Source organism: Leptonotus elevatus, chromosome 12 (assembly GCF_054856555.1).
Source record: "Leptonotus elevatus isolate MCC_2025b chromosome 12, RoL_Lele_1.0, whole genome shotgun sequence".
Taxonomy (NCBI): domain Eukaryota; kingdom Metazoa; phylum Chordata; class Actinopteri; order Syngnathiformes; family Syngnathidae; genus Leptonotus; species Leptonotus elevatus.
The window spans coordinates 18,485,501-18,500,183 of record NC_141250.1 but is presented as its reverse complement, the minus strand read 5'-3'; the positions used below and the strand labels follow the sequence as shown (position 1 = coordinate 18,500,183).

The following is a 14,683-nucleotide window of genomic DNA, read 5'->3' as shown; positions in this document are numbered from 1 at the left end:
GTCAATGGCAGTGAATGAGTTAATGACACTAGTGATTTGCACATTTAAAAACAAAACAACAAAACAGTCACTCCACTTAAAAAACGACTTTCTAACCTCAACAATCCGCGCTTGACTCTCATGGAAAAGCAAATATGACACAATGGAAGTTTAACGCTTTGGTAGCAATGATTGAAAATCAAGCACACACACACACAAACACACACACATACAAAAAAAAGTGCATTTGTTAATACTGCATTTGGATTTCTTCATCATGCTAATTTCAACATCAAGTCCATGACAAAAAAAGCTGCAAATATGTGCTTTATATTTGCTACATTTATCAATGTCCTCTTTTAACATAGGCATGGAAAAATATGTGCTATTTTCTTCTTGGTTGAATACAAGTGCACAGAAATGGAATAAATGCAATGTGATTGTGGACTGCCAACGTCAGAGATTCAAGTTCAATAAAGTCCAAACGCACAAAAAGTTCGCAGTGTGCATTTCCACCTTTTTCCCTTCTCAACAGCGACTCGACAATCCTATTTAGTATTCAAGTATCTTGTTTTCTACTAAAGCAGCGTCTTGCGATGTTTTCCCTATTCCAAGTCAAATCTGTCTGGTTTTCAGGCAACTTTGGTTTTTGACAGTTAAAATTAAAACACATAGCGAAAAAAAAAATGTATACTGTACATTTCACATTCATGGATGAGCGTCGGTATGTCAAAAAAAAAAAAAAAAACTAGCATTCAACTCTTTTCGGCAACGGAATGCTGTGCAAAATCTTTGAAACATTCTTATAGCATGTGACTGTCAAGTCTTAAGAAACACGACAAATGAAAAAAAAACATTCTTCACTGAAGTGAAATTGTCTTGTAATTCCAACGTACTCCTCAGGAGGCAATAGCGAGCTAGCATGACCAAAGGGCTGCGCATAGAGAAGATATTTCTTATTTGTTTTTTGATCAGATATGAGAGGCGGAATCAACTTGCAGCGAATATTGAGGGGGGACTCCGCCGCTGTGGGTAACGGTATACACAATAGAGATGGGAGCCACCAGTAATTTAAAAGAAGAAGAAGAAGACCAGGAAATGACTGCGCTGTGCGATGACGTCGCGTTTCTTTGCTGTTTTCCATCTAAAATAGCATTAATATTCGCTTCTTTAATTAATTCCAAAAAGATTTAGTTTCCATTCAGTTTTATTTTCGCATTTTTTGAAAATTCTAATAAAAATGGGCGTATGGAAACCCAAATATTGATCCAAGGCGTATGTGTTGGCAAAAGAAAGTCGCGAGACGAAGTAGCATCCATTTCTTGCGCAGGCAGAAAACGGTTTTAGTTTTCATGATTTTGAAGCCTCATTTTATTTACATGCTGATTTATTTTTTTTTATCATACAAATTTGACAATTTTTTTTAACAGCACTCTGGTGTGTAAAGCTTACAGATAAATACAGATGAGTTGAGTACATATTTATTCATTTTGAGGGACTTTAACTCATTCGCTACCATTAACGGCTATAGACGTCAAAAATCAATTTGAACTATTTCTATTAGTTTAACATTTTTTCCTACTTTTGTTAACAAGAGTATGAAAACCTATAATTTTTTTGATTGTACATTAAGAACAGATATAAAATTTGTGATTAATTGTGAGTTAGTGAAGTCATGCGATTAATTATGATTAAAAAATGTAATCGCCTGCCGCCCCTCATTTTTAATATTTGTTTCTTTCTTTTTTTTAAAGAAAAAAAAAGAAAAGATTAAAAATGTTTTAAAAATAATAATTAAAATTCCTTTTTTTTTAACGAAGAAAAGATTACTAAAAATTAGGGGCGTCAGGCGATTAAATTTTTTCATAATTAATTGCATGACTTCACTAGTTAACTCACGATTAATCACTAATTTTATATCTGTTCTAAATGTGCAATAATTATTTTCTAAGTTTTCATACTCTGGTCAACGAAAGTGGAAAAAATGTTAAACTAATAGAAATAGTTCAAATTCATTTTTAACGTCTATAGCCGTCAATGGCAGTGAATGAGTTAAAGAGATTGATTTCAAATATTTCTGACTGGAAAAATTCCTCCAAAATGAGAAATAAAATAGTAGTTGATCCGATTGTATTCAACTATTAGAGCTTCCGCTGTAAATCAACGTTGCCCTTCAGCTCCTAAGTAAGTTTGAATAAATTTAAAAAAAAGTAAATAAAATAGAGGCACTGGATCACTGCTGCCCCCTGTTGACCTGGAGTGCCGAATACAAAGCGCCTCTCTTCACAGAGCATTTGGACATATCACTTAAAAGACATACACATTGTCTGAGATGTCCTATGTGAGTGACGTTTCAAAGCACACTACTTAACTTTCACAAAACTGTGTTCACTACAAGACATGGCACAACACGGTGACTCGAAGCAATTTTCCGGCACTTCACATGCGAGGTAGCAAAGGTTAATATATTGTCATGTTTTTATACGACCTGCTTGGTTCTAATAATCTGCCACAGGCATCTCCCGCTCATCCTTTGGCACCGACAACAACCTCATTCCACTCTCTGCGGTTGCATTCTGAAAACCACGTGGGCCCGGGACGGTACCTTCCTGGGGTGGTCGCAGCTCAAGCAGCACCATCGCTAACCCGTCAGTCACGGGGGCCGACAAATGTGTCTACTCTTTGACGTCTTTGACAGCCGACAGCTGGGCGGCGGTCTTCTTGACCCGCAGGGCGGTGAGGCGGGCGGCGGGGTTGGCGTACCAGCACTCTCTCATCAGCTTGCCCATCACGCGCAGAGCCTAGCTTGTCAACAGCATACACGGAGACGTTACACTTTTTGCTTTGTTTTTTAACAATTAAAAAAATTCCCCAGGTGTCTTCATAGCATTCTGTATTTATGACATGATTTTGTGACGTGACTCTTTTCAGAATTAGCTAATCACATTGAAACTCATGTTAAATGCGTCTTTGATTGACCCCAAATAAAGTTCAGAATGTTACAGTAGGATTTATTTTTTTAAGTTCAGCTGTTCCAGTAGGCTTTTCCTGAAAATGTTGCCATTCATTCACTTCCCTTCATTCCTCCCCAGAATACAAAACTTTTCTCTCATCACTTCAACATAACTCCCTTCATACAAACGCCTGCTATTCAATTTAGCCATGGCTTTATCGCCATCTTGTGGCATTTTAGATCATTACAGAAAGAGCACAAAAATACAAATCGTCACTCTCTTAAAATAATTGCCTGAGTCATTTTTTTATTTTTTTGCGTAAATCACCTCGTCTTGATGCAAATGGTTCAATTTTCTTGTATTTCCTGAAAAATCTGAAAAAAAATACAGAAGAGCATTTGGGCCAGTGGAGAGAAAAAAAAGCTCGGCAGGATTCTGACTTTATTCTCACAATTGTGAGAATTCTGACTTTATTCTCAGAATACTGAGATTAAGGTCAGAATTTTCACTTTAAAATCAAAATTCTCACTTTAATCTCAGAATCCAATTCTCACTTTAATCTCAGAATGGTCACTTTTAATTCGGAATTCAGAGATTAAAGTCTTTGAAGTGAGAATTCCGAGAATAAAGTGGCAATTCTGACAGAATTCTGACTTTAAACTCAGAATTCTGAGATTAAAGTCAGAATTCTCACTTTAAAGTCAGAATCCTGCCAACATTTGATTTGTCTTCACTGGCCCCAATCCTCTTCTGTAGAAAAATTACGTTGGCAATTATTTTAAGAATGCGTCGAAATGCTAACGGGGTCACATCTCACCTCACAACTCTGCCACTGGTTTGGAATATTTGGTCGCAGTTTCTGCTCGCACACCACCTTCCTCATATCCTCCACTGAGGGATCGGAAGGCACCAGGTCGTAATAAGGCAGCTGGAAATCCTCCTGAAGTCCTGCGTGAAAAGACTTTCCGCTCACTTTTTCCACAATAAAAACTTGAGAATGTGAGAATGGCCGACGGCGCTGTACCTCTGACTGAACATCTCCGGGCCAGTTCCCAGAACACCAGACCCAACGAGTAGATATCCGCCCGCTTGAAGGACTCAAAATTGCTCATGTTGATGGTCTCGTCCAGGATTTCGGGGGACATGTACCTGCGGACGACAACGGGACGTGAGTACTTCCGACTTGTTGGGCCGAAGCAGCAATTTCCGCAAAACGAATGTCCGACCTTTTGGTTCCCACTCTGTGGTTGGCGGGGATGTCTATGCTGTTGGCGCCAGAGTCGTGTTTCACGGCCAAGCCCAAATCGGCGATGACGGCGGTGCCGTTCTTCTTCACCAGGACGTTCTTGGACTTCAGGTCTCTGTGAGCGATGGCCGGCTTCCCTGCAAACGCGGCACGACATTCGTGAGGTTGCGCGAGGTCGCTCAAGGAATTGACCTTGCCGTTATGCGTTTATGACGTCCACCTACCCTGTGTGCCAATGATCTCCATGTGGAGATGAGCCAGGCCGCCGGCTACGGACAGAGCGATGACGTGCATGCTCTCCACCGACACCGTGTACCTGTTCAGGTAATCGAACAACGAGCCGTGCTCGTGGTACTCGGACACCAACCACAGCTGCGTCCACGAGCCGTTATCTGGAACGCGCCGCGCACGGTCAGAAGAGAGCGACCAGCTATCGTTAGTTGAAGTTAACAGTTTTACAGATCCCCCTCTCTATGTTCACTGTTAATATTCAGTTTATTCCAAAGTAACAAACGTTGTCATCTCAGGATATCCATCGATAGTCGTGGCCCAAAAAAATGTAATTTTAAAAAAATGTCAAAAAGGATTGCAGAGGATTTTACATTGAAGAATCCTGAGCATAAATTCATCTGATCTTGAAATACAGCTACTTCCTGTTTTCACTCTTCTTTCAAATGTACACAAAGTGTGTGTGCCGCCACCTGGTGGCCGACAAATGAATTACACCCCAAAATAAACAGTTTAAAATGTACAAAAAATATATATAAAAAAAACAGCAGCTCACGATGGAAGCGGATTTGACTTTATTATACCACAGTTAATTCTGAACAATTTGATTGGACGAGAGTCATTTTGCAAAAGCCTTCTTCTAGTCAAGGCTTTTTTTTTACTCTGTAGTACTTTACTTAAATATAAATTGTATTACCAATAAAATGTATAATAATGATAATAAAAACAATAATAATTACTATTAATATCATTGTTCATTATTTTATGATGATGGCATAAAGTAGAACAGCATTGATATTTATAAGTCACTCTGCCTCACAGGTGTTCCAAATCGCTAAATTAGCCTAAATCAACGTCATCTAACATTGCAGTGGGTTGTTAAAAACATGTCATGCCAGCAGCTAACTCTGCGAATCGTACCACGGATTGATTAAGTAAACCAACAAATCATCGTGTGTTGTCGTTTATTGTGGTGGGATATTAAAAGCGGCACTTGGTGAACTTTTGTATGAAAGCCATATCACACGTGAGGTTGTCGTGTAATATTGCTTGATTATATACAGTATTGCTCAATTATACGTAAATTATTGCACTTAAATTCGGGGGTGGGGGGGGGTACTTCAATAATGATTCATTTAAAATGTCGTAAAAACTAAATAGCTGTTTGAATATAATATAATATATTAAAGTGTATTGTACTTAAAAGTTAAATGCAACTTAATTGTACTGGATTAAAAATAAATGTAAAATGCTGTGAAATTATACACAGATTATTATGATTATTTTATTTATTATTTAGATCATATTTACTATTTTTATTATTACAGCTGATTATATTTATTTGATTATTATTATTGTTACAGATTATTATAATTATGCTACAGAAGTAATAATTAAGTATGGCCACTAGAGGGAGCCAACTGTTTAAGTTCCCATTACCTTTGTTGTCCGCTGCAATGAAGCCCAGGATGTTGTCATGTCTGAGCATGATGGTCTGATAAATCTCAGCTTCGCGGAACCAGGACCTCTCATCCCTGGAGGAGAAAATCTTGACGGCCACGTCCTCCCCTCGCCACTTTCCTCGCCAAACCTCACCGAAGCGACCTTTCCCGATACTCTCCTGGAGCACGATGGTCCGGGCTATCGTTCGCTGGACTAACAGCGGAAGCCCTGCACAAAAGTCAAAGATCCGTCCACTATATGGTGCCATACAAAGAAATTAAAATGTGTTTTAAAATGTCAGCCAAGTAAACCAACACCAACCTGATCCCGAGCCGGAAGTGCTCATGTCATAGATGAGCTCTTTGAGACATTTGTCGGGAGACATGAGCATGTGTTCGTCCAGGGCCTCCTCCGGGTCGTGTTTGCGCGTCCGGCTGTAGACGCAGCGCTGACGTTGCACCACCAACACCGCCAGCGCTACGCCCACGCACAGCAGGCACGAGGGCACCACGATCACAACGGCCAACTGCAGCCTGCTGCTGTCGCCGCTTTCCAAAGGCCGCTCTGAAAATCACGAGACAAGTCAACATGTATTTGAGAAACAATACAAGTGGTGACAATAACATGAAAAATAAATAAGACGGCAAAACTATTTTTAACTCATTCACTGCCATTGACGGCTTTAGACGTCAAAAATTCATTTTAACTATTTTTTTTAGTTTAACATTTTTTCCCACTTTTGTTAACAAGAGTATAAAAACCTAGAAAAAAGTTTTTATTGTATTTCATATAAAATTTGTGATTAATCGTGAGTTAACTATTGAAGTCATGTGATTAATTACACTCAAAAAAATTAATCACCTGAAAACCTATTTTTTAAATAATCTTTTCTTTTTTAAATAATATTTTTTCAAAAAAAAGAAAAGGGTGTCAGGCGATTACATTTTTTAATTGTAATTAATCACATGACTTCAATACTCATGATTAATCACACATTTTATATCTGGTCTAAATGTACAATAATTTTGTTTCCTAGGTTTTCATACTCTTGTTAACAAAAGTGGAAAAAAAATGTTAAACTAACTAGAAATAGTTAAAATTATTTTGGGATGTCTATAGCTGTCAATGGCAGTGAATGAGTTAAAAACAAAACAGTGAGAACAAGTACACGAATGAGCACAAATGCTTAAAAAAAAAAAGCTGACCATTCTTGAACAAAAGGCCATTTTTTAGTTGACTCAACTTTCCTCCACATAGTAAAAAATATATATATTTTGAAAAAAAATCCCCAAAAAATCTTGACGTTAAGTGTTTGGTGGGTGGACACAATCTTTTATCGTTAGCCTGTCAATGGCGTTTTGCATTGATTGTTAGCATTAAGCTAACCATACTTCCCGAGAGCAACGCTTGTGTAAGTTTGTCTACGAGGACAAAAAAATCAGTTCACATTTTGCAAAACTTGGAAGTCAGGTCAAAGGTTACTCGTCGGGGAAAGATTGTGCAGTCCTTTTGATAGAGTTGAAATTATTGACGTTTGACTATGAAGCGTTTGCCAGCGCACGTGTACAGCACGCGTTGCCACATTGTGCAGACGGCCCAATGTGCAGTTGAACTCTATAATAGTTTCCTAAGACATCGTCGGCCTTTTACCTAAATACAAGCCATGCTGGCCACATTACAACACACTCGTGCTGGAAAAAAATCAACTTTATTTACCTTTGTCAAAAGCTATTATAGTTAACGGAAACTAGCAAAATGACATTTAAAAAATACATCGCAATTTCATTATAGTTCGTTTTTTATTCTGTTTGGACTTGATTATTTATTTTTTTATTCATTTAGTCTTAATTAGTTTTAGAGCAACTTTGTTGGTTTGTATTTTGGGGTTGAACATTTTTATATTTATTTGTTTTGTTTATTTTCTGACTATGGAGTCTAACTTGAGTGCGAGATAAATACCATAAATCAGGTGTCCAAGTATTGTGTAATAACGTAAACGTACGTAATTCTCAGACGACATTTGACACTTCGATATGTACAACAATACTAAAATAAATATATAAACTGAATGATTTGATTAAGAGTCAGACAAAAAGTAATTTAATTCATTTGGTCAAAACAGAAAATCGATATTTCAAAAAACAAAAATGGACATTTTTGCTATAATTGTGGGAATGCTATTGTGATTTTTATTCTCCACATTTTTTTTCTCATTACTTACGCACAATTTAATGTTTAAAAAATCAACTTTTCCCCAATCATTTTCAATGGGGCAGACGTTGAACTTTTTCTAAGTATCACTTTTCACGCCCACTTCCATACGTATAACTTATCATCATTACCAGGCGTCTAATATTGCTCAGTGGCGCACTTGCTAAAATGCATTGTCCAACAACCAGGAAGTCATCATTTCTTTGATGAAGTATTATGATACTATTGCAAAATAACTTTGCAATAAGGAATCCCGCTGATCTTATAGCATTTTCCATTGGCTGCTGTAGTCTAAGTGCAGGTGTAATTAATCCCCCCCAGCCTCGTGGCCACCCTCAAACGTTCACTTGGACGGACGGCGCCGTATTTATAAATAGAGGTGTGTGTTTATGTGTGTGTGTGTGTGTGTGTGTGTGTGTGTGTGTGTGTGTGTGTGTGTGTGTGTGTGTGTGTGTGTGTGTGTGTGTGTGTGTGTGTGTGTGTGTGTGTGTGTGTGTGTCCCGTGGCCTGTGACAGCGCTGTTATGTCACAGGATGTAAGCAGGATCAGCATCAAGCTCGTCTCGCCGGGGCCACAATGAGTGGGAAATCCCGCAGATATTGACTCCCCGCGCAAGGACGCCAACAAATGACGACGGCTCCAACCAAAGCAATCTTTGCCGCCGGCAGACGTGACATCAGTAAATCTGATTTGACCCTCACTCGTGAGATTCTTGCCTCGTACGCCCGTTTCAGTCACACTTCTTCTACTCTACGTGGCGTATCGGCGGCAGCGCCGTCATCCGCTTGGGTGTGTGTATTTTATATTTAATACAGAGCAGTGGTTCCATTTGGAAATGATGTGTATCTAAAATATTGCAAACTTTTAAAATATAACGAATGTGTGACATCTTGTGTTTAGTTAAGTGGACATTTTTCGTAAGGCCCGACGAGTGCGTATTTTCTGATTCCAATATTTGGCGGAGAAAAAAATTACGATAGCCGATTTTTTAAAAAAAAAAGTATGCAGAATAATGGCGACAATATTTATTATTTTGGTCCTTCCGCACTTACAAAAAAAAGATATAAATTACAGGCAGAACATGTTGTACAATACTTTGTTATCAAAGTACAAAAACATACCCCAAAAAAATGAATTTTGCTTTAGATTTAGGCCAGGGGTGTCCAAATCCGGTCCTCGAGGGCCACTAATGCATGTTTTAGATGTTTCCTTCCTCCAACACACCTGATTCAAATGATAAAGCTCATTAATATCAGGCAAGTACAAGCTGAATCTTCCTCCTGGCTCCTAGTGTAGGCTACCATAACTCATTTCTGGTACCGATTCTGTTTAGATTTTCTCTCCAGAATCCAGAAACGTATTAATTTGTCTGTCATTTCGTTGTTCAAAGTTGAATGCTCTTCACTTTAACCAGCCAAACGTTTGTGGAGTGGACTCAAACACTCCAAGCACTCAATTCTGGTGTTAAATGCGCGAGCCGCGCGAGCCGTAGGTTAGCTTAGCAATTAGCATGGCTTCTCCGGCTTTCCTTGTCATCCCTTCGTGAGAACGATACTTGTCAGAACTCAAGTGTAACTTATTTGCTGCTATGGACGAGATGATTGCAGACTTTGGAGCGACTCCGCAACGTGTTTAGCCGCACTAGTAGCCAGCCGAAGCTCGTTGCTACTTGTAGCTAGCTGGTGCGGCGTAAGTAGCACAGAGCTACTCAAGCCTGAGTTGCTCCACTTTAACATGTGTGTGTGAAGCTTTTTGGGACCGACGGTTTATTGTCAGTTTGGCAATGCTAATGCTAATATTGCCTCGCAAAGCGCCATGTGTTGTGTTACATGGCCGTGAGCGTTACCGGGCTGTAAGTGCAGCGTCTCGTTGTTGCAGAAGTCGGTGAAGCAGCAGTTCCTCTTGGAGACGTTGGGGGAGCTGTAGCAGAAGAGCTGACCTCGCATCTCGGGCGGCGACAGGCAGGACTTGAGCGTCTCCTCGCGGCCGTCCACCAGCATCACCGAGTTCCAGCAGGCGCCGTCCACTGACGTCTCACACACTTGGCTGTCGCACAGCTGGCACACGCATTTGAGGGCTGAAATGAAAATGAGGATCGATTATGAAGATGATGTTATTTGTGGAGTTCAGGCTTTTTCAAATAGGGGGCGTGGTATGACGCGAGGTGAGGCACGTGTGACCTCATGTTGTTTTATTTTATTTTATTTTATTTTATTTTATTTTATTTTATTTTGTTTTGTTTTGTTTTGTTTTATTTTATTTTATTTTGTTGTATTGGAATAAAGTGTAATTGTACATCCACTACAGTAGGTGGCAGTGGCGCTCTCTCAATGAGTGTTAATAGCTCCTCTGCACAGCTGTACAGTATTTACAATAATTTTACAGACAAATGATAATATTTATAGTTGAGGCAGAAAGTTGGGGGAAACATGAAATATTTTCCTCTTCCTGGTGGGGCTTAATAAAAAGAACTAAAAATAATTGAGAAGCACTATTGTAGGCTGTTGTTGCTGTTGTGAGGTGTACCTGGCGGAGTGCAGCAGACCCGTTACGTAACGTCGGCCGTGTTAAGAGTTCGCTGCTGCTGCTGCCGCTGCCGCTGCCGCTGCTGCTGCAGCGGAGGATGCCAAGTAATGCCTCTTAGTTTAACACCCGCCTAATCTCATGTTCCACTTGGAGTTGCTGTCATGCTTTTGTTTGACAAGCCCGCCACAAGCCCGCCCGCCATTCGAGCATGATGTCATTTCATTCAACTCTATAGTCTTACTTCACATATTCGAGTGTTTAAAGAACCTGATGTTTCAAGCAAAAGGATACTTTCATTTTTTTAAATTGTTTTTTTTTAAGTGATCGGGACATGTTTAGATTTGCCACCAATTTTGCTTTGCAAACTGTGTATCCTGTAACAATCCGCAAGGTGGCGCCTCCTAGTTTTTGTTGTTCCTATACAGCACTTTCTCGTTTGACGCCGTGGACTTGTACGCTTAATCGAGACATGTGGTAGTGACAAGAAGCTTACTTTTCCTATTAATAAAGTAAACCTGTGGACTTCCAGTTCCTTTTTTTGCTCTCCTTTTTTTATTTTATTTTTATTTTTTGCTATCAGCCGCCACACAGCACACAGTCTGCAACATGCTGGTGGAATCCACCAAACTCAACACCCAAAACATCGCCGCTTCTTCCAATTCTGCGATTTGACCTCGTCAGCTTCGAGTTTGATTTCTTTCTCTTTTTTTTCTCCCCTCAAAAATTCATCTAAATTCTTTCATGGCCCATCTGACTGTTGCCAGGCAACAAGTTAGGTCAAGAGCAAGTAAACAATTAGGGAAAATGAAAGCAAGAGGATTTGAGACTGCGATGATTAGAATATTGAATTGGATGAACTAGCCTGACATGTAATGCTTGCTTCCACAGACTTTTTCCACGAATTGTTTCAAATAAAATGTCTCTTTGAAGTGTTATTTTGCAATCGGTGTCGCTTTTTAGAATTGGAAGCCTTCAGGTGGTGAGTGGATTCCATGTAAGCTTCCTGAATGCCCGCGAGGAGGACAAGACGAACACACTCACCACAAGGTGAGACACATTCATAAAAAAAAAAAAATAATAATACAGAGTAGCACTTGGATCAAGAAATGTGCAATACGAGACAATTTTTTGGTCACCGAATGCTTATAGAGTTGTTTTGGTGCTTATAGAGCCAAAAAGGACTTCAGCAGAAGATAGTGGGAGTCAGAGCCCAGATCTAAATATTCCAAATCTTTGGGGTGACATGAAGGGGCACATTCGGACACATTTTAGAGCGCCGTTGTATGCAGAGTGGAATAATAAGTTCATCAATACACTAATCAAACATAACAAACAAACAAACAACAAACAAAATAGTCAAAATTAAAAGCTGTAAGGTTCTAAGAGGAAATTCATAAAAAACACAAGAAATGAACATTCACAAAAAAAAAATTGGGTATATGAGTAGAAAAACTTAATATTGTGACAAAAAAATTGAAATCGTGCTAAATAATAAATAAAGTATATAGTACTAGAAGCAATAATCATGTCTCTTATTGAGAGTCAAGTCAACGTAGAACAAGAATTACCTTTAAACAAAATAAAAAATAAGAGAAATCTAAATTATATTGTATTAGTAAAAAAAATCAATGCAAGAAATAAAAAAGTGTCAGTTTACAATAAATTATTAGAAGGAAAAAAAAGCACTACCGGAAAGTTTCATAAAAAAAGAAAAATAAAGAAAAAGTTAATTTAAAAGAAAATAAACCAAAAACTAAGAATTTTGAATTTCCTGGTGGTAAAAAAGTGTAAAACAATATAATAAATATTGCCAAGAAAAAAAAGTGGAATAATTCTATAAGCAAAATAAATTTTAAATAAATAACCAGAAAAGAAGCACATTTTCGAAGAAAAAATATGATGAAAAACAATGTAATTTTACCAGCAATAAAAAATAAATAAATAAAATACCAGTTAAAAAAACTAAGCATTTTTACAAGGAATAAATAATCTACCAATAATCTACCAACAAATTGAAACAATATTTATGTCTAAAAAAACCTAATAAACAAAAAATAAAACATTATTGAAAAGTCAAATAAATGTTATGTAAATTATGTAAATGTAATGTTAATAAATTGAGTAGTTATTGTTGTTATTGTAAAGCCAATTTATGTGTTGTAAAGAAAACTAGCTATGTTCTTCCTTTGCCAATAGATGTCGCCCTTGCCACAGTTACATGTGTGTTCACATATTTGATTTTGTCAGCAGCTATATTACTGAAAGCCTGTACACTCAGTCACAACTGTTTCATTTCGGAGTCTTGGCAGAGCATAATCTATAATGCTGTGACGTATATGTGTTTGTGGTCATTTTAAGTTTCTTATGGTGAACTTTCTTTAAAACGATAGCTCGTTGCTATTAGCTGCTAACCTATGCTAAAGTCAGTGTTAGCCTACATGTGCTACGCAGATGTTAAGTGGTATTGCTTACACTAATGTTATTTTAATGCAGGAGCATTTATGTTTTATTTTGATCTGTATGTTGCAGTTTCACACACAAAAATACGAAATAAAAAACAAGTAAAGACCAAAGGCTACAACAATCACGTGTCCTTTTATTTCCGGAACTCTTTCAAATGTTTAGCTCGTTGCCTTGGTTACGTCCTCTACACTAACCGAGGGCAGAAGAAATTCTGTAAAATTAAATAAAAGATACTTAATTATGATCAGAATATTTTCTACTCCCTTCTCTTGCTATGGACTACTCCATTCATTCCATCAACTGATTTGATTCAGACAAGTAACAAACTCATTTGCGAAATGCACTTTGACTACTTCCACTGATAAACTTTTTTTTTCGATTTTTAGAGACCACCTACATTCTTTATTATTAACCATTCGACGCAGCAACATACGTGACAAATTAACCTTAGCTCCGCACCCAAATAGAAAAACATTCAACCTGCGACGACATCAAACTTCCTTGACAACGATAACCTCTCACTTTAATGTTTATGAAGCAAAATCTTTGAAGACGCCGACGATATGACATGCCATTGCCACCCTGTGCGGTCGCACATGTTGCACATGTCAGAACCCCCCCCCCCCCCCCCCAATGAATTAGTACAGTACACTCACAGGACACAACATTAGGTACACCAATCCAAGGACATCTCCATGTTAATTCGCACTTTTACAAAACAATAAGTGTCTCAAGATAGTAACACAAAGCAGTCCTGCTCGGACATGAGTCACACACACTTAAAAAATAAAAAAATAAAAAATAATAATAAACACGCTGTCGTCACTGTAATGTGTTTGTGTTACCTGCGCTCAGCTGCGCCACACACAGCAAAATCCACGCCGTGTGAAGGATGTGCTCGGCGGGTCGAGTCATGGCAAGGACCGCATGGGTTCCCTCCGGCCGGACGCTGCTGCTCTGCTCAGTCCACGCGGCCGGCACGTACACTCTCTCTCTCTCTCTCTCTCTCTCTCTCTCTCTCTCTCTCTCTCTCTCTCTCTCTCTCTCTCTCTCTCTCTCTCTCTCTCTCTCTCTCTCTCTCTCTCTCTCTCTCTCTCTCTCTCTCACTCACACACACACACACGCGCACACTAATGACAGGAGGAAAGTGTGCGACGCAATGAGCGAGAGCTTTGCAGCCCTCCCCTGCAGGGAGAGAAAGTAAGAGGATTACACAGCCTCAGACCACTGATGGAGACATGTGAAGCGCACACACTCACACACACACACAACATTGTACTCGGTGTGTGCGCCTTTGTCTTTGCTGCATTGTGGGGCCCATACGCGCGTGTTTTACTACCATTGTGGGGACCGACATGAAATTGCGGGGGACATTTTGGTGGTCCCCACAAGTTCACACCTCTTTTTGAGGGTCAAGGCTTATGCTGCCTTCATACGGTATCGAAATTATGGTAAATACCACATGTCGAGTAGAAAATTACACTTGAACGCCCCCTCATGTCGTATTTTCTACTAGACAACTGGGAATTAATTTTGATACCCGAGTTTCCGAGTTGAGAGAACTATTTAAGTTCCAACATGGCGAGAGCGCCGAAGGATTTGTGAATGGCAAGAAAATATGAACACTTATAAG

The 14,683-nt window shown here is 38.9% G+C and overlaps 1 protein-coding gene across 4 annotated transcripts; it reads right to left on the bottom strand.

The window, feature by feature from the left end:
* Positions 1-1,828: 1,828 nt before the first annotated feature.
* On the bottom strand, positions 1,829-14,081 carry acvr1c (activin A receptor type 1C). Of its 4 annotated transcripts, XM_086091336.1 has the most exons (10): positions 13,896-14,081; positions 9,908-10,138; positions 6,172-6,414; positions 5,848-6,078; positions 4,404-4,571; positions 4,160-4,316; positions 3,958-4,082; positions 3,751-3,881; positions 3,261-3,307; positions 2,644-2,780 (listed from the first exon to the last, which is right to left on the bottom strand). In XM_086091336.1, the coding sequence occupies exons 1-9, from the start codon at positions 13,963-13,965 to the stop codon at positions 3,281-3,283; spliced, it is 1,383 nt and encodes a 460-aa protein (XP_085947462.1). In that variant the 5' UTR covers positions 13,966-14,081; the 3' UTR covers positions 2,644-2,780; positions 3,261-3,280. The 4 variants fall into 4 exon arrangements, with proteins under 4 accessions (XP_085947458.1, XP_085947459.1, XP_085947462.1 ...); XM_086091332.1 differs by lacking the exon at positions 3,261-3,307 and having other exon boundaries at positions 1,829-2,784; XM_086091333.1 differs by lacking the exon at positions 3,261-3,307 and having other exon boundaries at positions 1,829-2,780.
* Positions 14,082-14,683: the final 602 nt, after the last annotated feature.

Coding starts and splice junctions, on each gene's coding strand:
- acvr1c (XM_086091332.1), bottom strand. CDS start 13,965: ATGACTCGACCCGCCGAGCACATCCTTCACACGGCGTGGATTTTGCTG. Junction 10,139..13,895: donor TGTGGCGCAGCTGAGCGCAG/GTAACACAAACA, acceptor TTTTCATTTCAG/CCCTCAAATGCGTGTGCCAG. Junction 4,083..4,159: donor CACAGAGTGGGAACCAAAAG/GTCGGACATTCG, acceptor TGTCGTCCGCAG/GTACATGTCCCCCGAAATCC.